At 41.5% G+C, this 26,674-nt stretch overlaps 1 protein-coding gene across 1 annotated transcript in view; it reads left to right on the top strand.

Annotated features, from left to right (window-relative positions):
- LOC120543076 (short transient receptor potential channel 7) overlaps positions 1–26,674 on the top strand; it is a 265,401-nt gene that overhangs the window by 181,042 nt on the left and 57,685 nt on the right. The window contains exons 5-7 of the mRNA XM_039775927.1: positions 13,597–13,813; positions 18,318–18,551; positions 25,763–26,027. Of these exons, the coding sequence (XP_039631861.1) occupies positions 13,597–13,813; positions 18,318–18,551; positions 25,763–26,027 (716 nt within the window). The remainder of the gene's footprint in view (positions 1–13,596; positions 13,814–18,317; positions 18,552–25,762; positions 26,028–26,674) is intronic.

The raw sequence follows: 26,674 nt of genomic DNA, 5'->3' as shown, positions 1-26,674 counted from the left end.
ATACACATAAGTAGACAAAGTGTCAGGTGAAACCCTAATTGTCAGTCACCCTGCAATATTTAACTTAAAACCACCTCACATTCACACATCGATATCCTTAAATAGACAATGGAGAATATGTCTCACAATAGTCTATTGGAGTCTTTACTTATATAAATATCCTTAAATAGACAATAGAGCCATAATATACTGTATCTAACAACAGTCTATAGGAGTTTCTACTTAAGAACTTACTGTACTGATCACCAGCACTGATTAACATGCGGGTCTCATCGCGACACAATTAAAAGTGCAGCCCTTCAGGTTATGCTACTTAACAACTAAATAATTTACTTCATTTGTTTCTTTTTTTGAGGAGCGACCTCTTAGCCTTGATAAACCTTATGGGTGGGTAATGTGGCTTCCCCTGCCCCATACAGGTGTCTTCATTTTCAGTTTTATTATTTCAGTTACTGTACATATAAAGACACAGTATAGATATTTAAAAACAAATGTGATATTTATTAAATGAATAATAATACCGAATAGAACAAGAAATAATAGAAAATAACATTGATGGCAAAGTCTGGATATATACAGACTTTAGACTAACCTGAGGGGGTTCATAGATGGGTTTCACGTGAGGGTCAGATAAACATTTATTTTCACTATACAGTCTGATACTGTTGATTAAGATGTAGTAGTAGTAATAGCAATGGTAGTAGAAAACGTAGTAGTAATAGATCTATTTTAATTTGCAATAGAGGAATGTATTTCTTAATTACTAGGGGGTTTCGCTCCCAGCTCACTTCGCTCACCAACCCCTTTCCCCCCACCAGCACTACATGCCGTTGTGAAGAGGGGGGCTAAACGCACCCCAAGGAGATGTGGTCACTTCTCCAAAACCCCCTCTTGAATGGTGATACAATGGGAAACAAATAGATTTTATTTACCTCCTCTTTGCTCGATCAGCTGCTGGCTTGCTGCTGCTGCTGCCATACCACGTGATATGCATTTCGTGTGGCGCTTCGAACATTTAAAAGCCTGTACAGTAGATGTCGTTTGGTCTCAATACCTTGTCTCTGTTGTCCCCCATACATCCTCAAACACTATTCGATCTCTTTTCGCTGTTTCGTTATTTCACCAAGTATTTTCCATTAGTTTGCGCTAATGCAATGTTTACTCTCATGTTTTTGAGACTTTCGAGTTTTCCTACTTCCATTATGTCTAACCTGATCTGCATGTGTATCACGGGATTTGCTTACAAAGGTTGTAAGTATGACGTGACTTGCAGGTCTCGCGGGAAGTGAAAGTATCTCTCTGTCTCTCTCCAAAAGATCACATCTCCTCGCATTAAAAAAGTCTCATCTCATCCCAAGATTTTTTGTTATAATGAAGAGATAATGAGTGGCCATTACTTTTTGCATAAAAGAGGAGTGTTTTTTTAGACCGTTTACTTTAAAGTTTAATAATACTTTGTGAATGTCATATATGTATGACACGATCAAATCCTGATAAATAAAATAAGTTTTATTAATTGCATGCAAAGTTGTTTATGTGAATATTTCTGAGGAAGGGAATCCATAGCTTTCATCAGATTCTTAAAGGATTCCGTGACTCAAACAAGGTTAATAACAACGTTAATTTAAGTAGCACATTTTCATAGAAATAGTGTAGCTCAAAGTGCTTTACATGATGAAGAAAGAGAAAAAAGACAAAGTAAGAATTAAAATCAGAAAACATTAATTAACATAGAATAAAAGTAAGGTCCGATGGCCAGGGAGGTTAAGAACCACTGCCTTGAAAAAAGCTTACAGAAAGTTATCAATGTCAAGGAGTATTCACTGGGCTGAGCTGATTTAGCGATCGATGTCATTCACGAGAGGCTTTCACTGACCATTAGATGAAGCGGTTGTACGTCTCTCATTCTCTCCTGATGTCTCTTTATGAACGTCACTATTTCTTCTTCTGATGATGCTCTCTATTGTCTCTTGGACCAGCCATATTTATTTTGAAATTCCATGTGGGATTCTGAAATATGTGATGATACTCACATTTGATTGGCTGGCTGTCAAAATGATGGATGAATTTGCTTGCAGTTTTTGATCTACTTGGATCCTTTTGGCATTTCTTCCTTTTCCGAGCTATAAACCAAATTGGCAATTCCTAGTGTCCCAGGCATCTGCTTCTGTTCACAAGCTCTAAAATAATCAATACAGCCTGAGGCATTGTTCTTTTTTCTGCTTGCTTTGTTTGCACAGATGTTTTAAAAGTGAGGTTCAATTTGAGAAGACGATATGCTTTGATGTTTAACTGTCTTCTTAATTGTTTTAAGGTGATACAGTTCAGCAGGAGAAGATACTATTAATTGTCCTTGTAAAATTAAGTTTGTTTGTGTGGGAAAAAAAATATATATATTGTGGTTCCCGGCCGGGCTCCGCCCAGGAGGATCGAAGGAGGGCTTGTACCTCCTCCAGACCGTGAGGGGGTGTCCGTCCTGGTTATGTAGGGGGCCTCGGGTAAAGGGCTTGGAAGCCCAGCCCTGTAGGGACCCGTGGCCACCACCAGGGGCGGCCCGGTGCCTAAATATCCCTGGAGTCCAGCACTTCCGCCATACCAGGAAGTGCTGGGGGGAAGACGACAGGGGACACCCGGACAGCTTCGGTGCGCAGCGGCACTTCCGCCACACTGGGGTGTGGCTACGACTGATTGCCGGGAAGCAGCTGGAGCCCATCCGGGTTCCTATTTAAGGGGCCGCCTCCCTCCAGTCATTGACAAGAGTCGGGTGGAAGAGTGGCAACGTCTGGAGAAGGGAGGAGGCGGTAAGAAGAAAAGAGAGAGAGAGAAAGAGAGGGGAAAAGAGAAGAAGAAAGAGAAGGCATTGGAGTGGCCTGGACTGAGAGGTATTAGGGATTAGTGAGCGGAACTGTAAATAAGAAAATGGAAAATAAACGTGTGTTTGTGGGTGACATTAACGTGTCTGCCTGTCTGTGTCCGGGGCAAGGTTCACAATATATATATATATATATTTTTTTTTTTTTTTAAATCCACAACATATTAATCATTTAATTAGTTTTTATTTGTTGATGTATCTTCTCCTATGTTCTTTGTTTTCTGTGGGTGGTTCCCCAAGAGGCAATTTTTTGATCCCTCTGCTCTGTTTTTTTGACTGCTCTTTGGATTTGTGTATTGGGACACTGTTTGCTCCAGGATTGCCTATTTCAGGCAACTCCCTTTTGTGCTCTTTGGAGCTTCACTGTATTTTTGTGAAAGAAAACATTCTATTTACAAATAATCTACATTTTCCTTAGCTGGGTTTGCCAGTTTTCACCACTTTAGTGGTCATTTTAAGGTTTTTTGGGACTCTGTCTCCAGGTTCACAGCACAATTATGTCTACGGAGAAGGAAAACTGGACTCCTTGGAGAACATTCAGCGTCCACACAGAAATAACTAAGTACAGGATTAGAACCCAAGATGCCAAACACACAGGACACCTTGCTGCCCTGGGACAAGGGAGTATTGGGCAGATGACGTACATGTGTGAATGTATGCTACCCAATATTAATAATAATAATTTGTATGTAATAGTTCTTTCTAAAGCCCAATGTCACCTTACAAAAAAAGATACATGCCCCATCAAAGAAATGTATTTATTTCTTCATTTTTTCAAGTCCACTTTTACCTATTCTTGCAAATTTAGGAACAAGGTAGGAAAAAAAAAACTTTTAAAAAGGGCACAAGTTAATCATAGAGCACAATTTAGGAGACACACCAGGTAACTTAACAAGCATACCAGAGATGTGCTTACCTTGACTGCTTGCAGCCACATGGAGTTTAGTCCATAGGCAGAGTGACATGTACCATCTTGAATGTGTCACACGCTACTCACTTACTGCAAGGTGCCCACTGAGCCAGTGGTGCCCAAGGAAGCACAGGTACAGCCTCTACCTGACAAAACTGAGCTACGCTGAACTGTACAGCATACTGACAGCAATTATGAAAGAGTCTCTGTAGATATTCTCAGTCATCCAGGGTAATACAAAATCGGGAGTTACTCTGGTCACTTAGACATTCATTTTGCTGCTTATCTAAGCGGCTCCTTCGGTTCTTGGTGGAAATGGCTTATCACTGAGTATTTAAGATATTAACGACCAATCAAGTCCAAGATCAAGATTGTGAACAAGTTGTGTTGCAACAGACACAGATGGGCGGGGCCAGGAGCAGAAAGGAATGACTAGGGGTGGAGCTCCAGCTCATTTCTGACACACATGGTGAGCTGCATTTCTCACTGGCCTGGACTCAGGTATGGTTGATAATTTAGGGACGTGTCCCTCTGCCTCGCCTTCAGAATCGTCAAACAGAAAGCAGCTGCTGATGAAAGGTGAAATTCATCTTTGGGTGTCACGCCTCACTAGCTCAGTGCTATCAGCAGATGAGGCTGTTATAGACAGCTGGAGGGCACATGAAAGACGACATTCTCATTCCCCAGGATGTCTAAACATTGTGAGAGATGGAAAAGGCCCGTATTAAAAATGCACAGATACTAAAGGCTCCATAAAAGTAATTACATATGGCCTGTAAAAACACAGATGTTGATAAATATCTACTAAAGATGCCACAATAAAAAGAATTGGTTCAGTTCTTTTTTTATATATGCAGTGCTTGACATGCCAATGCTTATCATAACTGCTCAGGGGCATAATTGGGTTGTGACAACAATGCCTATTTGGATACTGGAAAGTTATGCTGTTAATATTAAATGACATTGTTAGCCTAAAATATACTTGAAATCATTACTTTTTAAGTGTATAATCACGCATATCCGACAATCTTAAATTGTCTCCACAGCCCTCACTCGCTCATATAGGAGTTTCTGCTCTCAAAACCTCATCTGATGTTTCGTTGTCCCCATTGCCTCGCAGGCATTCCTTTTTTCGCTCAACTTCCACATCAGCATCCACAGCCTCTGTGCCAGGACCAGGACTACACTGACCTGATGATTTGTTTTGAGCTGTGTGGCTTTTAGTGTTTTAGGTGAACTTTTTCTTTTTTGCATCATCCAATCCAGAACAGCTAGGAATAATGGGCATTGTAATTCTTTTGAACTTAAGTGCCTCGACCATGGGAAAGGTGCTATATAAATAAAATGTATTACTATTATTATAAACTGGCCATTGAGGTGAATCAAATTCATTTATAGAATTAGACACTAGTATAAATTTAGGGGATGAGGTAATCCTACTTTCAAATATATATATATATATATATATATATATATATATATATATATATATATATATATATATATATATATATATAAACCTGCTGTTATATTGGAGTTGGACTCTCTTTGCTAGAAGAAAAGTTAGCTTTATTGGTTCGACTGAGATTCCCTGCACTCATGTGGGTGGTGAGGAGTAAACAACAGCAAAAATGGCATCGACATCTGGCGAGCGATTGAAGAGAATGCATAAAGCAAAATACTCTGTGGATGTCGTTTTGCATATTATCACTGAACTAGACTCTGACTTTTTGACGAATGTGAGATGCCAGCATCAGCTGATTGGTCCCCAGCTCATCCTGGTGTTGAACAGGTTTGTGTAAATGACACGCCTACATTAACATCTGACCACCATTTAAAATGACAAGAGGTACAAATCAGATTGTGATGCACCGCGTTCGCCGCTGCCACCCCCTTGTCACATGAAGACATCCTGCTTCGCATTCCTGGTATGCAGCAACAAATGTTTTATGTTGATTTCTGTGTAAAGCCACATATAGAAAACTGTGTTTTTTGGAAAAAATACTTAGGCCTCAAAAAGTTAAAGGCTCTAGTGGTGGTAATTCAATGTTGATCCACAAGGTGGCAGTGCATACTAACTTCTCTGCTCCTCTTCCCTCAGATTGGATGATTGACAACCCAATCACCTCTGACATCACCTCCGTTGTCCTCCTCAACCTGCCTCTTCCTTCCTGGCCTGTACTTAACAGGAAGCATATCCATCTTAGCCAGTCTAACCTGAGACTTTTACGGAAAAGCCTTCAAATATTTTGTTTTAATAATATACAGGGTCATGGTGTCACCCCAACCTTTTGTCTTTTGTCTTGTCCCGGTTGGACCGCTTGGTTTTTATTTGTTGATGTATCTTCTGCTATGTTCTTTGTTTTCTGTGGGTGGTTCCCCAAGAGGCAATTTTTGACCCCTCTGCTCTGTTTTTTTGACTGTTCTTTGGATTTGTGTATTGGGACACTGTTTGCTCCAGGATTGCCTATTTCAGGCAACTCCCTTTTGTGCTCTTTGGAGCTTCACTGTATTTTTGTGAAAGAAAACATTCTTCCTGGCCTGTACTTAACAGGAAGCATACCCATCTTAGCCAGTCTAACCTGAGACTTTTACGGAAAAGCCTTCCAATATTTTGTTTTAATAATATACAGGGTCATGGTGTCACCACAACCTTTTGTCTTGTCCCGGTTGGACTGCTTGGTGGAGCCCTTTTCTCTCCAGAGGCCAAAATATTGAACGGATAAAGGGAGACTGCCTGCTGAAGCCTTGTGTTACCCCCCAGTCCACCAGGTGGCAGCATTGCTCTGACAGCACATTCTTTTTCTCCACATACATAGGACAGCATGGGAGATGTAGTTTTTGAAGGGCAGTAATGATGGGGTCCTCAGGAGAAGCTGGACCAGGCAGTTTGGGGTGGAGTAGGGGGAGTTCCCCTGTCATTCTGAAGTTTCAGTGGATTCTGTAAGTGTTTCCCACCCAAGGAACTTCTCCTTAGTAACTATATAAGTTGAAGTCAAAAGAAGAGGAGGACAACCCTGACCTGTAGAAGAAAGAAAGAAAGAAAGAAAGAAAGAAAGAAAGAAAGAAAGAAAGAAAGAAAGAAAGAAAGAAAGAAAGAAAGAAAGAAAGAAAGAAAGAAAGAAAGAAAGAAATTGCTAGGCCATGTGTGTATTTTTTGTATTTGTGTTGTGGGGTTGGCGGTCACAACAAACTTAGACTGCAACATGTGAATGCTCTTTGAGTAGTAAGAAAAGCACCATATAAATGTAAAGAATTATTATTAATTGATTTACTTGGACAATGAGATACCACCACAATGTGACCATGCTTATCAGAAGATGGCTTCCCTGGTCCCTCCTAGTGGTATTCCAACACGCACTTACTTAAAGTGTCAGCATTAAACTGAAATGAGAAGACACACAAAGGAAAGACGGTGGGCGCCCACCGTGTGGTGAGCCGCACTGTCAAACGCAGTGGCAGGGCTGTTACAACCAAGAGCTAATTAGGGGAAATTCCTTAGAAGCTGCCATTTTAGTCTCAACAGAAATAATTCTTTCTTATGAATATTTATGAAGAGAGTAATGCTTTCACAAAAGTTGTGAGCAAAACTGGAACAGACCCGCTCACCCCCCAGACTGCAGGCCTGCCTGTGTGCGCGGAGCTGTGATTACAACTTGTGAACCGATCTGACATTTGTTCAATGCTTCCTATTAGTGTCCATTTACAAAAACCCATAATTTATAGAATCGACTTTAAACGTTGCCTCTCGGCTGCAGGCGACAGAGTTCCTTTCCCTTCACGTTTGTAGAGTAGAGTTCGCTAGTCCTTCCCACGCTTGCATAGAATAAATTGGTTTCCTCTGCAGTTCCAACAATGGACGGCACTTTGGAAACTCTAAATTGGGCATGAGTGATATAGTGTGCCCACCTGCTGCCATGGAAGGGAGTCTATGTAGGGTTAATCACTGCAATCTGCCCTAATCTGTCCTGTCAGGATGGTTACTCTGTAAAAAATGGAGAGACATTAAACACCGTATACAGTATGATATAAACACTCAACCACTTCTTAAAGGATAAGTACAGCATCCTGAGGCGAGTGCGAGTGTGATTAGAAATGGGATAAATAATATCCGAGGCGGCCATAGGGGTGTGCGAGGCCTAGTGCTAACCAACCTCACACGGGGCCAGTTACATCAAATGCTGTTACTGGTATGTGTGGACTGTAGTAACTTGTGCGTGAATTTAATAAAAAATAATGTTGAAATACACCAGATTTTCTCATTACAGTATTCAGCTAAATGTTTTGCAAGATAACATGTGGACTTTATCAAAATATAATGATATAATCTATTAAAAAATTGCAATTCATAATTCATGACAATACTATGACAGTGCAAAATGTGATGAGGTGTCATGTGGAAATTAGTAGGGCCACTTCTAGAAAAGTACCGAAGTATACTTTGAGTCTCGATATGCAGGATGTCAAAGTCATAACTCACGTTGATGTCATGTCAGCCGGTTATCATGTTTTCATGCATTAATATTTGGACATGTTTATGGCCTACAAATCAAATGTGAGTTTCAGTGTTTCGACAGGAAGTGTGAAATTAACGTAGAGGTATCGACATGAAATCTCCTACCGGTTTCCAGGTTCAGAGACGAAAATCCACTTTTCTTGCCTTCTGATTGGAAAAGTCGATGATAACATCTTTGTAGTCTAATCTGGATGCAATGTCTTTTTCTATAGATAGGGGAAGCCAACCCATCGACTAATGGGCTATACCCAGGGAGGAAGGGATTATACTGGCGACCCTTTTTGGGTGATGAAGGTGGACTATGGAATGTTTTCAAAGACTTACAAGTACAGAATTTGACCCTGAAGAGGGATTTTTAAAGGGTTCCTCTTAGAAGCATCTCAAATACTGTATATATATATGTATATAATGGAGAATATAACTTGACAAGTCCGCTTGAATTGGACACGTGGACCTCAATAGTGAGACCCCCATTAGGCACGAGGCCGTGGGACGGTTGCCACACTTGCCACCCCCAAACGCCGCATTTGATTCATATCACACGTCATTGCCTTTCCCTGCGATGGAAGGGGAGATTATACCGTGAATAAGGTGCTAGCTGAAATGGCTTTTTTAACTCGTGTACTCACAACACGTCGCTATGATAAAATGACATCCGGTTGACAGAGATGGGCAGGGGGAGTTCCCCACATTCTTAAAAATAAAGGTACCAGAGTGGTTCGTCAGAACGGTTCCACAGGGGAACGATTTTTGTTTCCCAAATGACCCTTCGACATGAAAGTTCCAGAAGGAACCTTTATTAACAGGCTCCATAGAGTAAATGATCATGACAAGATGGTGAGCGTTTGTGGTGTGAAGAGCCGTAGTCTCAAAATACAGTGGCAGAGCTGGGGATTACAGATTGTAGATCTGTGAGATACCAATGGCTCCTGAGTTTCAAAGGACTCTTGCTGCATAAAGTAACACAGTCCAAGTCCTGGTTTCCTTCATCTGTTAGTGTGCTGCAAGGTAGCCAGCCATACACTCCTAAGAATAAAGGTGCCAGAGTGGTTCTTCAGAGTGATGCCATAGGGGAACCATTTTTGATTCCCAAAAGACCCATCACATGAAGGTTCTAGAAAGAATGTTTGTTTGTATAGATCTGTAACAGGCTCCATACAGTAGATGATCATGAATACTGTAGATGGTAACAGATTCGTGAAATGCCAATGGCTCAGGATTTTAAGAGGACTTCATACATGCAATGCCACAGGCTAAGTCCAGATCTGTTAGTGTCCTGCTAGGTAATCTATAGCAAACATTTTTTACAGAATGAAATGATGCTTTGTCAAGTAATAGTTCTATGAGGAGCCACACAACCCAGTAAGGAACAATAAAGTGTGTGACAGACGGCTGGGGTCCTTGCCGGGATATCCTTTTGAGGAAAGGACTGGAGGAGAGGACATGTCAACAGCAGTACCTCCCTGGGACATGAGAGGGCAGCCCCCCTGGGTTGCATCGGGGCCACAGACAGATCCAGAGCCTTGGTCTGCAGTCTGGAGTACTTCCAGGTGCAGTATAATAGAGGCTGCCTCACTCCATTCGAGGAGCCAGAGGCAGGAGGAAGAAGACAGAGCTTGTGGGAGAAAAAAAGAAGAAAAGACAGAGAGCATTGTTGGGAATTTGGGCACTGTGTTGTGTGCAGATGAACAATAAACATGGGTGTCCTTGGACTTGTGAGTCTGTGTGTCTGTCTGGCTCGGGCTGATCTTTCACAAGTGCAATTTAAAAAATGGGATTTTTAAGAGAGCATGTGAAACCATAAGTAGTGGTGTGGTATGACGTGGCGTGATTCAGTGACATCAGACTAAAGAGCGCTTCCCCATGAAAGCTTACGAGATTTGCTAGAGAGACATTTGATCAGGGGTCGCCATATGAAACTGCAGTGAGCAGCAGGACACTATATAAATGCATTTGATCGAAGAGTAATCCCCAGTGAAAGGTCTTGCAGTGTAATTCAGGGATATTCGATTTGCAAATGAGGAAAAGGGGGTCCACAATAAAACCTGGGAGCAACAGCAGGACGCAGCCAGATACAAATACATTGTGCCATAAAGATTTACACAGCCAATAACATTCGATCAAAGGGCTCTTCATGTGAAAACTTCGAGCAGGTACACAACGACGTTAAAACTGGAAGAGCACCGTGCAGCAAATAGAGTTTGGGTGTGCTCATTGAATCCATGACGCTTGAACAGTGAAAAATGCACACGGTTTAAAGTTAAACTTAGCAGCACTTACAAATCAAGCATAGCATCGAGTCCTTCAGTAAACGCGTTGTTCTCAGTAGAGTCAAAACTGTGACTCATGGTCTTCATATTTCTTATCTTTAGTACTTTTCTAGGACGCCCTCAACTGTATGTTTCCTTGTTTTGAAGAGGAAGACCTTTCACTAGTAAAAAGTTCAAATCGTATTGCACATCAGCCGAACATTTCATGGGCAGTCTCACAATGTGTAAACGTGAGCTGTCAAATGAGCAATAAATGTCCCGCCTTTAACTCCCAGCTGTGACACGTAGGGCAGCTGACCAATCACAGACAGTCATACATCATATAAAAGGCCTGAAACTCAACTCTTCAAATGGTAATGACCCTTTCACTGGAGGTGGTGTGACATACAGTAGGTGGGATCTTTGACAGTTTATTCAACGGGTCCACGCTGCTCGCCTTGGCATATGCTTGTGTAAATCACATATTTAACTAATGAAAGAAAGCAGACAACATGGAAACTTAACAATTTATTTAAAACAAGATGCTATTGGTTGTGTAAAAATACCAGTTTTGCTTTGGATTGAGTTGTGAGTTTATTGCAACATCCACAAATAAATCTGAAATATGGCAGTGTCCCGTGTGTAAGTGGATACTCAGCCTGGCGGGCCAAAAACCGTTGAATTTTTGAAGGGTGCTGTGGAGGAAGACCAGCAGTGATGGAAGTGTACAGCTGGTGCCATTTTAAAATGCCTCAATCTCACAGATGTGCTTTGCTTTATTTTTTCCTTCTTTAAATAACATGAACATGCTGTTTTGCAATATGTGTGCAATTTCATGATACAGATCGATACTCCCTAACATTTTTGGTTTGAAAAATTGACATATTCGATACATTTTAATGTTTTTTTTTCTATGCTGGGATCCTAAGTATCTATCTATCTATCTATCTATCTATCTATCTATCTATCTATCTATCTATCTATCTATCTATCTATCTATCTAGTACCCATTAGCTCCATTGTAAAACGCAAGAACAGTCAGTCATTATCCAACCCACTATATCCTCACACAGGGTGATGGGGGTCTGCTGGAGCCAACCCCAACCAACACAGGGTGCAAGGCAAGAAACTAACCCCAGGCAGGGCGCCAGCCCACCCCAGGGCATGCACACCAAGCACACACTAGGGACAATTTAGGGTCACCAATGCACCTAACCTGCATGTCTTTGGACTGTGGGAGGAAACCGGAGCACCCAGAAGAAACTCATGCAGACACGGGGAGAACATGCAAACTCCATGTAGGGAGGACCCGGGAAGCAAATTCAGGTCTCCACCACGCCTCCCATAAGAACAGTCTGCTTATTTTTAAAAAATTTTTTAGAAATGCTTAACTTTAGAATGCAATTTAATGTGGAAAACTAATATATACCATGATCATGAGAAATAACCTCAACTTGAATCACACCGTGGATATCCTTTAACACTAAGTAATGTAAAAACAAAGGCACAATCTCACTGTGGACACATAGGTGAGCAGTAAATTTGCAAAGGGAGATCCAAAAAAATCTTCGGAATTGTTAAACATAAGCCTTCTTTATAAAAATGACAGCAATTCCATTTAAGTCACTTTTAAAGAATTCTCTTTGGGCTGCTGTACACTTCGCGCTTCTCCATTTCCTACTAACATTTCCCATACTCCGTTTTCGTTGCTGTATCTACTGTAGAGCCTCTGGCATTTTCCATTATTTTTTTACACGGTTGCAAATCTTCTTTCTTTCAATCTCTACTTTCATTTCAGGAACAAAAGGAAGTCAAAGGGAGTGAGATCTGCTGAATATGGGGAGCTCGTAGCAACAGCTACATTGATTTTGGTCAAACGCTCTTTGACAATACGCTCTGCGCTGTCATGGTGCACAACGCAGTTTTGAGAGTCCGACTTTACCAGACTTCTTTTTCCTGTAGATGTTGCCGCAGTCGTTATAATTTGATCGATTAAGAGTCTTCTCATGGGAAACAAGCTCTTCATCAACAAGTCCATCAGTTTCAAAAAACACAATCATCATCATCATCTCTTGAAAATCTGTCCTGGTGACTTGGAAAAAAAATGTCAGTGAAGTCACCTGAATGATTGAAGAATAAACAGCAGACATATGCTCTCGATCAACTCAGCACGGTGCCACTCGGCGGACTGATTTATCACTCTTGTAGGCACATGATATTTTGTGACATATTCGATAACTACACCCTACTCCTGTGCTATTGACCAAGTCTGGGAATTTTTGGGTACCTCCTTGTACATATGCTGAGTAAATGAGGAAATAACACTTATAACAGTCGGCCATGAAACCCCTGGCCCAGACTGTATTTACCCATTATTAGCAGAATGATGGATTATTACCACTCTGTGACAGTATGGGCAAAAGATATGCTAACCTAGTGAGCTTTATCATGGTGGGAAGAGATTATAATGCAGGTGAGCAAACGGCCCGTCACTTCTTTGGCTTATGTGGAAGTCTAGGGCTCACGTCTTTGATGAGGGACCCAATGAAAAAGCACTGACCGCAGCATGACTGACCTCGAAATAATGTCGTAATGGAGAAATGTTTTCTTTGCTGCATTAACCTCCACTATGACACAAGGTGTAGAGCTTGGGAGAGATGACTATATAAAGCCATGCAAACTTGAATTAAAACTTTTACAATGGACATTACATGGTTGGTGCTTTTAAATGGGGCATCACACTGGCAGGGAATCAAAGTGTGTTCTTTTGTGGACAAGCAGACGTTTCTGCTGGCATCTCAGCTTAATCATGCTTATATCCTTCTATGAATTTCAGTTCATTCATAAGTAGAAGGATTTTATAAGGATTATTACTCAGGGATGGCCATTGTTAAGTGTGAACTTCATTTTTGTACTGTAGAATATTGATTTGAAGTTTACTGAAAATATTAAACTTTCAAACTTGTAAATGATGTCTTCTTTAGTCCATTTCTATTAAATGCCAAATATCAAAGTGAGCATGTGTGAGCAAACCTCTGTTTCCTTTCAGTTAGGACTCATCCTTCGCAGCCCCTTCATGAAGTTTGTGGCCCATGCCGTCTCCTTCACTATCTTTTTGGGGCTTCTGGTTCTGAATGCTTCAGACCGATTTGAGGGAGTGAAGAACCTGCCCAATGAAACCATCACCGACCATCCGAGGCAGATTTTCCGAGTGAAGACCACCCAGTTCTCGTGGACAGAGATGCTGATCATGAAGTGGGTGCTGGGTGAGTGCCAGTTATTTCTGTTAATGAAGCAGCCATCTGCAGGACCTGTCCAGATGATGAAGGAGAGCTGCAAGTTTAGCATTCAAGTCAACTGCCCTCTGAATGAACCACTTAGAAAGTATTTGAGATTGTTTTTTATTTGCATTAAAGTAGAAATATTTAAAGAAATCTGTCCATCTATCTATTTATTATATAGTGCCTATCACATCTATCTATCTATCTATTATATAGTGCCTTTCTATCTATTATATAGTGCTTTTCTATCTATCTATCTATCTATCTATCTATCTATCTATCTATCTATCTATCTATTATATAGTGCCTTTCTATCTATCTATCTATCTATCTATCTATCTATCTATCTATCTATCTATCTATCTATCTATCTATTATATAGTGCCTTTCTATCTATCTATCTATCTATCTATCTATCTATCTATCTATCTATTATATAGTGCCTTTCTATCTATCTATCTATCTATCTATCTATCTATCTATCTATCTATCTATCTATTATATACAGTACTGCCTTTCTATCTATTGATCTATTCTAAGGGCGGCACGGTGGCGCAGTGGTAACGCTGCTGCCTCACAGTTAGGAGACCTGGGTTCGCTGTGACATGGAGTTTGCATGTTCTCCCCGTGTCTGCGTGGATTTCCTCCCACAGTCACAGACATGCAGGTTAGGTGCATTGGCGATCCTAAATTGTCTCTGGTGTGTGTGTGTGTGCCCTGCCCAGGTATTGTTCCTGCCTTGTGCCCTAACAGAGTGCTGCTGATTTTCTACTTGAATGTTCTAATCAACATGCAACACGTGTTCGCTCTTCAGCTCCATCACTATATCATAATATGAGTATAAATACCCAAACTTGAAAATTCTGCTTTCCTTATCTGAAATGGCTAAATGGCTACCATGAGTCTCATCAGGCACACATTGGCATATAGACAAATGTATATCCTACTTTAATATTCCTGTTCAGGAAGAAGAAGATGAGGTTGGGAACATGCACTGCTACAGCACATTGCCACAAGAGAGTAGGGAGTATCGACATCACCACAAGATGAACCTTTTTCAGGCTGACTGAAATATTTTTAAATGTTTTAAGCTACTGAATTGTGCTTCTCTAGGGTTTTTGTTAATTTAGTTGTCTATTGATCACAGCTTTTCACATCTTTTTTATAGCCTCTATTTTAGTCTTTTAAAATCCAAATTCCAAAGTTAAATACTTGCTGATGACATTGCCACTTGATCTTTTTATTTTACAAGTATTCTTATTCATTTAAAATTTCCTCTGAAGAGTGTTGGGCTTGTCTTAGACACAAGTAAATAAGAGCTGCGTCATGTCTCCTTCTCCTGCTCGTCTGGAAGTGGTTCTTCTGAAGTCTGAGAAGGGAGGTGTAATTTCATCCTTATCCAGCAGAGGGAGCAGTTTAATTCTTGTTACGCACTCCTGAGCTCAGTCTTGTAAATGTAAAGGTTTAGGTGGATTTATTCATTCTAAGAGGGATTTTAGATTGTATGAGGTATATGCAACTTTATTCTACTGATATAGTAAAATAAACAAGAAAAGCAAAGACCTTGGATTCTTACTTATTCAAATACTAAATTTTAAGAACACACAACAAATATTTAGAGTTTGTCAGGGTTCAGCCTCACCTATAAAATTAATAAAAAAAAAATAAATAAATAATAATAATCATCATCATCATCATCATCGTCATCATGATTCTTTCTATTTATATAGTACTTTTCTCACTACTCAAAGCACTTTACACAGTGAGTAGGGAGTCATTTCAACCACCATTAATGTGCAGCATTCACCTGCATGATGCAACAGCAGCCATTCTGCACCAGTATGCTCGGCACACATTAGCTGTTTGGCAGTGAAAGATAAGTAGCTGATTAGAAAGAGGGGATGAGTACATGAATTGCCTGAATGACAAGGTCATGATAGGCAATTTAGCCAGGACATGAGGATGCACCCTACTCTTTATGAAGGATGCCCAGGGATCTTTTAGAACCACAGAGAGTCAGGACTTTGATTTTATATCTCACTTTTACAGCACAGTGTTGCCATCACTGCACATGGACATTGAAATCCACACAGAGACCACAGAGTAAGTTCCCCCTGCTGGCCTTGCAAGCCCCTCTTCCAGTAGTAACCCAAGCTTTTCTTAGTTGGCATCCCATCCAAGTGCTGGCCAGGCTCAAACATGCTTAGCTTCAGGTGCTAATAAATTCAAGATGTTTGTAGTGATAAGATCAGACGTGCTCTTAAATGTGTTAGAATATTAGAACACTCTGGACGAGAACAGGCCATTCAGCCCAACAAAGCTCGCCAGTCCTATCCACTTATTTCTTCCAAGAAAACATCAAGTCGAGTTTTGAAAGTCCCTAAAGTCTTACTGTCTACCACACTACTTGGTTGCTTTTTCCAAATGTCTATTGTTCTTTGTGTAAATAAAAACTTCCTAATGTTTGAGCAAAATTTACCCTTAATAAGTTTCCAACTGTGTCCCCGTGTTCTTAATGAACTCATTTTAAAATCACAGTCTCGATCCACTGGACTAATTCCCTTCATAATTTTAAACACTTCAATCATGTCACCTCTTAATCTTCTTTTGCTTAAACAGTAAAGGCTCAGCTCTTTTAATCTTTCCTCATAATTCAACCCCTGTAGCCCTGGAATCAGCCGAGTCGCTCTTCTCTGGACCTTTTTTAGCGCTGTTATGTTTTTTTTGTAGTCTGAAAACCAAAACTGCACACAGGACTCCAGATGAGGCCTCACCAGTGTGTTATAAAGCTTGAGCAGAACCTCCTGTGACTTGTACTCCACACATCAAGGCGCTATATAACCTGACATTCTGTTAGCCATCTTAATGGCTTCTGAACACTGTCAGGAAGTCGATAGCTTAGAGAGATAGCTTGATTCCTAAATTCTATTTCATAAGGTGTACTCTCTATTTTCCGACTGTCCATTGTGTATTCAAAACTCACATTTTTAATTCCTATGTGTAAAACTTTACTTTACATTTACTGACATTAAGGTGTTGGTATGTAAACCTTGATGCCAACTTTGACTTGAAAGAATTGCTGCTATCTGTCAGGGTAGATCACATTTGCAAAATGTACCAATTAAAAAGCCACTCTATGACTGAGCTCCATAGCACATAGAATTTTAGAACAGTTATCATTAGAACATTAGAACAATAGAACATTCTAGACAAGAACGGACCATTCAGCCCAACAAAGCTCGCCAGTCCTATCCACTGATTTCTTCCAAGAAAACATCAAGTCGAGTTTTGAAAGTCCCTAACGTCTTACTGTCTACCACACTACTCGGTAGCTTATTCCAAGTTTCTATCATTTTTTATGTAAAGAAAATCTTCCTAATGTTTGTGTGAAATTTACTCTTAACAAGTTTCCAACTGTGTCCCTGTGTTCTCGATGAACTCATTTTAAAATAACAGTCTTGATCCACTGGACTGAGTCCCTTCATGATTTTAAACATTTCAGTCAGTTCACCTCTTAATTTCCTTATCTTAAACTGTAAAGGCTCAGCTCTTTTAATCTTTCCTCATGATTCATCCCCTGTAGCCCTGGAATCAGCCTAGCTGCTCTTCTCTGGACCTTTTCTAGCTCTGCGATGTCCTTTTTGTAGCCTGGAGACACAAACTGCACACAGTACTCCAGATGAGGCCTCACCAGTGTGTTATATAGGTCAAGCAGAACCTTCTTGGACTTGGACTCCACACATCAAGGCGCTATATAACCTGACATTTTGTTCTTAATGGCTTCTGAACACTGTCGGGAAGTCGACATCTTAGAGTTCACTATAACTCCTAAATCATGGTGACACACCATTCATTTCAACAAGCTCGTCCGTCTGATTCACCCAGACTGCCCTAAATAACATCAACTGGACATCTGGGGGTCCCTAAAGTCCTACTCTCCCTCACATTACATTGTAATTTACCCCATGTGTCTATGGGTTTTTTCCTTGAAGAAAGACATTCTAACATTTGCACAAAATCTGCCCTGAATGAGCTCCCTGTGTTCTTGTTGACTTCACGTACACCAACAGTGCACGTCTCACAGTATTTCAGAGACTCCTCTCCAGTTCACATCGGAATTTTCCCTCTGCTTATTTTCCAAATACCTGGGCTTCACTCAGCCTTATTGTGTTCATTGCCAAGGAAATTTTGCTTCACTGCCTCCTGGACTCAGTTTCATTGTTCATCTGATCTCTCCCTCTCCTCAATGGCCATTTTGACTGCACTTCACTGACCCATCTCGGTGCAATATATAGTGTGTAGATGACTCTATTGCAGCGCCAGTAGTTCAGGGACCACTGTCTGGAATTGTCACCAGTGCAGCGGAGACCACTTATCAAATATGGAGTCCAGTGAAACTTAGGCCTGTCACATAGCAAGTTTTTCTGTTTTTTGGTTGAGGGGCAATGAGCAGGTAAACAGCATGTGATTGGCTTCTTTCTTGTGACAGGAATGATCTGGTCTGAATGTAAGGAGATCTGGGCAGAGGGACCGCGAGAGTACGTCCTGCACCTCTGGAATGTTCTAGACTTTGGAATGCTCTCCATCTTCGTGGCCTCTTTCACCGCCCGACTCATGGCCTTCCTGAAAGCCTCGGAGGCCCAGCTCTACGTGGACTTGTACGTGCAAAACGATGACCTCAGCAATGCCAGCCTGCCTGCAGAAGTCGCCTACTTCACCTATGGTAAGGGCACATGTTTTGTTCTAATCACAGATCAGAAGGTTTTATTGAGGCTCATGGTGACATTGTAACGGCCGACTCACTCTCCAAAGCCGGCAGCTACACCACCAAGACCAGTGGCCTGGCAAGTTGAGGATCTTAGACCTGACAAGCTGTACTTCTTCCAAATAAACTTCTCCCAATCGATGATGAAAAATATGCCGAAAAACAAACTACAGTATATGTAAAATAATAAAGTGAGTATATATTAATAAAAAAGAAATGAACAACTATATATATATATATATATATATATCTCATACCCCAACCAACCCCGACATAACATTCAACCCCAAAAGTGTCCGGCGGAAAGTAAGAATAAAAAGAAAAGGTGCCACATAAAGTTAATAGACAATACAAACCCTCCCTTGACCCCACACTGAACACAAACTCAATAAGAAAGCACGAAACGCACATAAAAGTCCAGAAGATTTAACGGAAAATGTTATGCAAACCTGGTTCAGCTGGAAGAATTGTCCTACGGAAATTACACGGGTGAAAATGATGGCTTGCTCCTCTCCCCAAACAACAAGAAACAGTCTCACCGTGCTTATCCTCGGTACGTCGGCATAGTCTGTTGTGGTGCAAAGATGTTGTGGTCGGGCGTTGAAAGTGTCAGGTGGACAAAGGTGTGAATGATTTGCATCGGTGCTTTCTCCTGTCTCTGTAGTGAATTGGTGGTCCGGCAGAACAGGGATGTTGGTTTTTATTTCTTTCAGTCCTTCCATTTAAATAGCAAATGACCGGATGCAGGTGATTGGATTGACAGGACCAGTTATCATGAAGGACCATGATTCCACTGTGTTATCCATCCCCTTTTCTTTCCAGGGGAGCATATTTACATACACAGAGACCATGTAAACAGGGTAATGCAACAAAAAACGGGTCTCAACACAAAATACATTTACGATGACATTAATCATGTAGCACTGTTACAACGTTCTGCTGTCCAGATTATGACTACAGTGACTGTAAGCAAACAGAATCCTTAAAACACATTCACACCGTGCTGCTCCTCAGGTTTGGCTTCCACACTTGCATTTCCTTGCTCCTGCTCATGTGATTTGACTTTGTGACAAGTCCTCAGTGTTTCTTGTAAAAAGAAACTAAGTGTCGATATAATTTAGATTCATGGTCCCATATATTCACAAAATGGCCGCTCCGAAATCTATAGAAGTGAATTTAAAATTAAGATGGCTTATCCCAGATAACAGCCATTAAACTCTCAGGCAGAGAGGGAGCCATTCTGGCATTATTAGGCCTGACTCGACCCACTACCTGAAGTGCCAGCACTTAGACTGGCTGATGGCCAGGGCTGCAGTCACCCAAAGGACCGTGTGTTAAAAAATTGGTCACAGAACGCAGAGTCACCTGAGCGCTACTTCATCTTGACTACAGGTAGGAAAGGGTTTTGTATCCTGGTGGTCTGCTGGGAGCGGATCATCACCAATCTCCAATGCCCAGACGCGAAGGTCATGCACAGGATGAAGGGCGCACATGGGCTCAGGGTATTGAGCTTGTTACAGAGTGACAGTGGCGTCACAGTACTTCAAAACTCTGAATAGTCACCCAAACTCAGGGAGCACTCCTTCAGCTCCACAGCGTAAGACGTCTGCTTTTCAGGGTCCTTGGTGTGCTTGTCTCTCGATGACGTTCTGCTGGATTTAACTCAGGGTCCTTACAGACAGGGGCTGTTTCTGACCTGTTTGGTGCCCCAGAGAAGAAACTCTGCCCGCCTCCCCTTCACACCACCATGCACAGACACACACCCACACAATATGCTACTAATGTCTCCCTGCAATGTATGTGTCCCAGGTGGTGTAGTGGCCACAGTGTCCTTACAGCAGTGTCAGTCCTCCTCCCTCCAAGACCTCCTCTCCTCAGGCCAACTCTCTGTCCTTAGTACCTCCTGCCCAGAGGAGCAAGCCAAGCAGACAGTGACAATGACAGGAGGAAGCTGCCCAGATTCAGTCACTCACTGGAGTCTGGACTGCACCCATGTCAGCCTACACTCACCCTGTGGTGCCACACTTGAAGAAGAAGAGGAGGGGACTGGGAGCCAGCTGTGTGCCCATCTGGCAGGCTGCACATCTCTTGGGAAGACCAGGGGGTGACATCTGACTCCTTGTCCAGGCATCGGCTAACTGTTGAAGTGGCTCTGCTTCACAGTCTCACATGCCGTGCATTACACATGTAGCGAGGAGGCCGCATATCGCACAAGATGCCTGACGAACTGCCTGCACTGGTGTAGTGTTGTGCATAGTGTAGACGGTTCACCCACTGCTGAGGCACACAACATACACATTTCTAAACAAAATCAAAATAGGAATTTCTACAGAGGACTGCAGTAATGTGCCCTGACCCCTAGAGGGTGCCCTAGGCCCTTGTCCGGACAGCCTAAGCCCAGATAGGGCCCTGTTTACAGAGCAAAGCGTATCCCAGAATCAGGTGCAAGGCAGGATGTTACCAGTCACCATCACAGCAGGCATAACATTCTCAGTCTGCTTAATTCAATTTAGGGTCACGGGAGCAGTCAATGCCTTGGAAGTTTTCACATTTTATTGTCATGCAACATGGAATCACAATGGATTTTACTTGGCTTTTCTGATGCTGATCAACAGAAAAAAAAACTTTTCAAATTCAAAATGAAAACAGATGTCTGCAAAGTGGTCAAATAATTTCACAATATTGATCTCATAAGCACAGTACTCTCCTCCTTTAATATGATACCCCTAAATCATCACTGGTGCACCCATAAGTCACAGAATGAGTCCAATGGAGACCAACTTTCTGCTCTTTCAATTCGTTGTACGTATACATGACCTCAATTTGTAAGGTCTAACTTGTGGTGAGTCATTATGGTGGGCCCACCTATTGATGACAAGAGATCGAAATGTTGAATAACAATAAAATATGAAAACTTCCTTTATAGACGCTGGAGCCTATCCCAACTATCCACCATGATTGCCCATTTGTGGTGGCATATGATAACACTATCACACCCGCTTAATTCAGCTCAGGGTGCACTGGGTGCATGGCAGGTGTCAGTCCATCATAGGCACACTCTTGCACACCCCACACTTAGAATCACATGCAGAACTGAGGTGAACTCAAACCAGTAACCTGCAAGGCACATCTTTGGGCTGTGGTGTGAAAACAGTGGGACCTGGGCAAAAACAGGCATCATGGACTTGAGCAGAAGGTGCAGCCTCCATACAGACAACAACCAGTGCAGGCTTTGAACCTAACCGGGTGGGTTTATGCTACCATGCCATCTTGAGGTGGAACAACATGCGTTTAAGGATGGGTGAGTGTGAATTGGATCATTACTGCCCATTGAATCAAGCACCTGACAAGACCTTCACAATGCCATGTAAAACAGTCGATGCTATTACTCCTCACCATCTTACTTCAGTGCACACCATTCCAAGGTGCTTTACACATTAGCAGGCAGTTGTATTCATTATCATGACAACCAGAGCATAAACAATTTACTTAATCAGGGCAGGGCTGAACATTTAAAAGCCTGTACAGCTGCTGTCCTACTCTTTGTCTTTTATTTCCAGCCCCGGGCGTGGTTAAATCTCTTGGCACTCTTGGTTAAGTCTCGTCTCGTGGGACATGAGTTCTTGATATTTTTTAGTTTAAAATTTAAAAACAGAATAAGAATCTAAAAATCTAACAAGATCGCATTAATGTTCGATAAATTCTAAAAAGAATGATACCAAACATATATATGTAGGTTTTAAAATAAGCCTGATTTAAAGCGTGACAAATAACATGACATAAAATCGTTGCACAAAATCAACGTGTCTTGGTCACGTTGGCTGTCACTGAAAGTGAGTGCAGCTCATATATATATGTCAACACCAAAATCCTTAAAGTGCTTAGGGTCTTCAAAGGTCTTAATCTGGTCCTGAATCAGAGTCTCAAAGCATAACAAAGTAAAGAATTGAACTGACATCTTTATGGCATATCGTCCACCACCTTAGTCACTAGGCCATATTGTGTGTTGATCAAAAATGAAAATTTAAAGAAAAAATCAAATAGTAATACAATAATTGTGAGTATGAAATGTTTATTTCCTGGTTTAGTTAGTTAATGTATTAAATGCATGTAATCACAAACGGTGAGTTTATGAGTTAGTGTGTGCGTAGCATTGTACATGGGTGGAAATGTGAGTAGTGTTGAGCAAAATGGTGAGTGTGAAATTGAATTTGCAGTGCATCTACGTGTTACACTTCTCAAAGGAATCTGCATAACAAATTTTGTTTTACTTCCAATCATACTTTGTCATTGATAAAAGAACAATGGCATTTCATTTCTGTCTAGAAGCAAGTGAGTGAATTATCCCTGCATGCGTCTGTCTGTCATTTAGTGTCTAAACTGAGATATCTAGTGGAAAAAAAGCATTTAATTACCGTATATACTCACGTATAAGTCGGGTCTTGAAACCCGAAAAATCGATCATAAAATCAGACCCGACTTATATGCTCATTCAAAAATGCGACACTTAAATTATTTATTTTTTTTACATCTTCTTGCCTCCTCCAATCTTGCACCAGTTTCTCAGACACATTGAATTTTGTTGCAGCAGCGCAGTTACCAAAATGACTTTTAATGTAAAACCAGCTTCATATTTTCTTCTGATTGAACGCTCCATCGTAGTGTCACACACGTGCACATGGGAGGCAGCTAAAGGGCTTGAGTGAAGGCGGTTCTGAAGCATGCTAGGATGTGGCAGAGTGCGCTGACTCATTTTCTCCCTTTCCTGTAGGCCATTCCCGGGAAATTCCATCTGGCTCTCTTGACGTCACTTCCGGGACCGAGCCAATGGAAATAGACCTTGCCGGCCCCGGCCCCTGTGATGTCACATCCGGGCTCGACCCAATGATTGATGAATATGGCCCAATCCTTATGACCTCACTTCCTGTCTTCCCCTTTAAAAGCCTAACCTTTTCCCCTTTTCCCTCAGTCCTGTTCTGGACTCAGTTGCATGCATTTCAGTGCTGATTATTGGATAAAAACGACTTTTGCAGCCGGGATACCATATTATACGGGTGGCTGCCCCAAACCTTTATCTGTTTATGTCTCGTTTTTGTGACAGTAGATAAGGGATGCTCTTATGATAAAGGTGTATGAGGGTGTGAGATACAAAAAACACAAATCAGTGCAAACGTCGCTTTGGAATAGTCCGGGTATTACCGTGTGATCACGTAAGCACAATAGAGAGCGAGAGAGAGAGAGAGGTTAGGAGCACACGCTGGTACAGCGCATTGCTGCACCCACATTTAAAGAAGTGGCAGTGTGCTCCGTTGTTACTCTCCAAGTGGGCGTTAGTATATCTTAATCTCTTGGACCAATAGTGTGAGTTTTCCACATTCGACTTATACAACCAACATTATAAAATACCAGAAATTACACGATAAAATCAAGTCCCAACTTATCCATGGGAGAACTTATCCATGAGTATATACGGTAATTAATTTATTATCGTGTGTAGACATTTTGTTGAGCCGCCACATGTGTTCTGGTAGTAGGATGCCCACTTTGCCAATCATGATGAGATTCTTGCTGGTCATAAAAATGACATCACAGACAGCAATAAAACTTGTAGGTTCATGGCACTTGGAGAGTGAACATCCTTAACCTCTTCTGCAGGAATCAAACAGGAAAAGGCAGTTGCTAGGTTGTAACAATTCGTCTCGAGCACTAGCCTGAGAGAAATGCTACCACTATTCTGAACTAGCTAAAGGCAGATGATAAAAGGATAGGCCAATATCACACCTTAATAAATTTCCCGTATCGCCTTTATTCTAATAAAGCAATCCCTTAATATCGATACATTTATAGGTCACTGCCCACCATAGACCATATTTATACTTGCAGTTCATCAAATAAACAACAACTAGAAAAATAATCCCTTACACATGGATCGCCCGAACCTAAATAACCCTTAATTTGCAGCGCCACACATATACAAGTTATTATACATCAACAGTTTTTCATCCCCACAATTCCCGTTCCAGAGATAACAAAATAAGTCCGCAGATAGTCCACCGTAATATTCCCGCAATGGCCAGCGAGTTGATGAGGAGTCCTGAAAATAGCGGACTATATTACCAATCTCCTCTTCATCATAAAAGACATACAGTCAGACTTGCGCCATGATTAAAGTATAGTAAGTCCGTTTTGGTAGCTCACCCGCGTCCGTAGGTAATAGCGGAACGATCGATTCCCAGGCGAAGACCATCCACCTTCATACAGGACTAATAGGAGCTCCTAGGCTTATCTCATGGCCAGAGCAAAAGCTGATCAGCCTTTATCTGTTATCCGATGTTCTTCGTTCACTCTCTTTCTCCTTTTCAAAGACGGCGCGCTTTATGCTAATGAATCCCCGAACCAACCGGAAGTTCCACCTCTGGGGTGCCGCTGTCAATCTCTGTCAGAAGCAATTCCCCCCAACAACCGATCGACAGCAGAACACATTATCTTTATGTGGCAGCGCTACAAGGTAACAGGGGAGGTGTGGTTTCCCGTGGACTGAGATTTTCCTCAGGAGAAAACACAGTAATTCGCATTTTACATTTTTTAACAAATGTGCCGTGTTTCCCAGCAACAACAACATTTATTTCTATAGCATTTTTCATACAAATGATGTAGCTCAATGTGCTTTACAAGATGAAGAAAGAAAAAAGAAAAATATAAAAATAAGATTAGGCAATACTAAGTAACAAAGAATAGTTTCCCAGAGATGATGTGAAAGAGAAGTATAAATAGAATTGATTTTACTGGTGTGTAACGGATTACGTGTATTATGTAACTACAGTAGTTAACACCAAAGTGTGAGTGATGCTTGCTTAAAAAACTCTTCTTAGTGAGTTTCGCGCTTCACCTGCAAAATTAATTTCAGTGAGGGAATCGCGAAACTGTATGTGAATCGAAGCCTGCATGTTTCAGTCATCCCCAAATATGAGTGTGTATTTCATCCTGAATGTGGGAGTATTTCTGAATTTTGTTTAAATCAGTGGGTGTCTGGGTGCCTGTGTGATGAGTGCGGGTGACCGATTTCTGAGCAAGCCGATTGGCTGCATGTGTAAAGAGTCCCGCGGCTCCCCCTCTTATTACTAACAGACACCGTTTAGCTGCTCTTCATGATGTTTTATCTTTTCCAGCCAGGAACAAGTGGCTGCCCTCAGACCCCCAGATCATCTCAGAGGGTCTGTATGCCATTGCAGTGGTGCTGAGCTTTTCACGCATCGCCTACATTCTCCCTGCCAATGAGAGCTTTGGTCCCCTACAGATTTCTCTGGGTAGAACGGTGAAGGACATCTTCAAGTTCATGGTCATCTTTATTATGGTATTTGTGGCCTTCATGATCGGGATGTTTAACCTCTACTCTTACTACTTGGGCGCCAAGTACAACCCAGCCTTCACCACGTAAGTCCCTCAGTGTGATGTCATGTGCATATCCATTTGGGTCCATCCGTCTTCTTCTCTGTAGATTTAAGACACTCTTAATTCATGCATGTATGGCACTGTAGTCCTATGGTGTGATTTCAGACTGCCCAGGTGTGATCAGTGGTGTTTATTTTGTCAGTGTCGGTTTTACTCACATTAATTGTTGGGTTGACACAAAATGAAATGAGAAAACAATTTGTCTTGGCTAATCCACTGGCCCAGTCTAGGGTGCACAGAAAACACTCTTAGTTAAAGTCAAAATGCGCAGCTGGCCATGCTGCCTCCCTGCTAGATGACCACTGGCCCAGTCTTCTCCCTCATCCATGATCCTCTAAGCCAGTGGTTCTCAACCTGTGGGGTGGGCCCCCCTAGGGGGGGGCGCCAAGTAACAAAAAAGGGGGTGCGAAGATGTGAAAAAAAGAAAACAAGAATCGAAAATATGAAAAAACATCTGTTGAAACCCAAACAAATTAACTTAAACTACATTCTGATACTAGAACAATAAATAGAGAGATTGATAAATAAGTAGGTATAATAAAATATGCAACTATATTTCAAAAAAATGTTAGGGGGGGCGCGATTAAAACTGTTATGAAGACTCGGGTTGCAAATACGTAAAGGTTGAG

Source organism: Polypterus senegalus, chromosome 13 (assembly GCF_016835505.1).
Source record: "Polypterus senegalus isolate Bchr_013 chromosome 13, ASM1683550v1, whole genome shotgun sequence".
NCBI classification, from domain to species: domain Eukaryota; kingdom Metazoa; phylum Chordata; class Cladistia; order Polypteriformes; family Polypteridae; genus Polypterus; species Polypterus senegalus.
The sequence above is the reverse complement of the archived record's forward strand: the minus strand, read 5'-3'. Positions and strand labels throughout refer to the sequence as shown.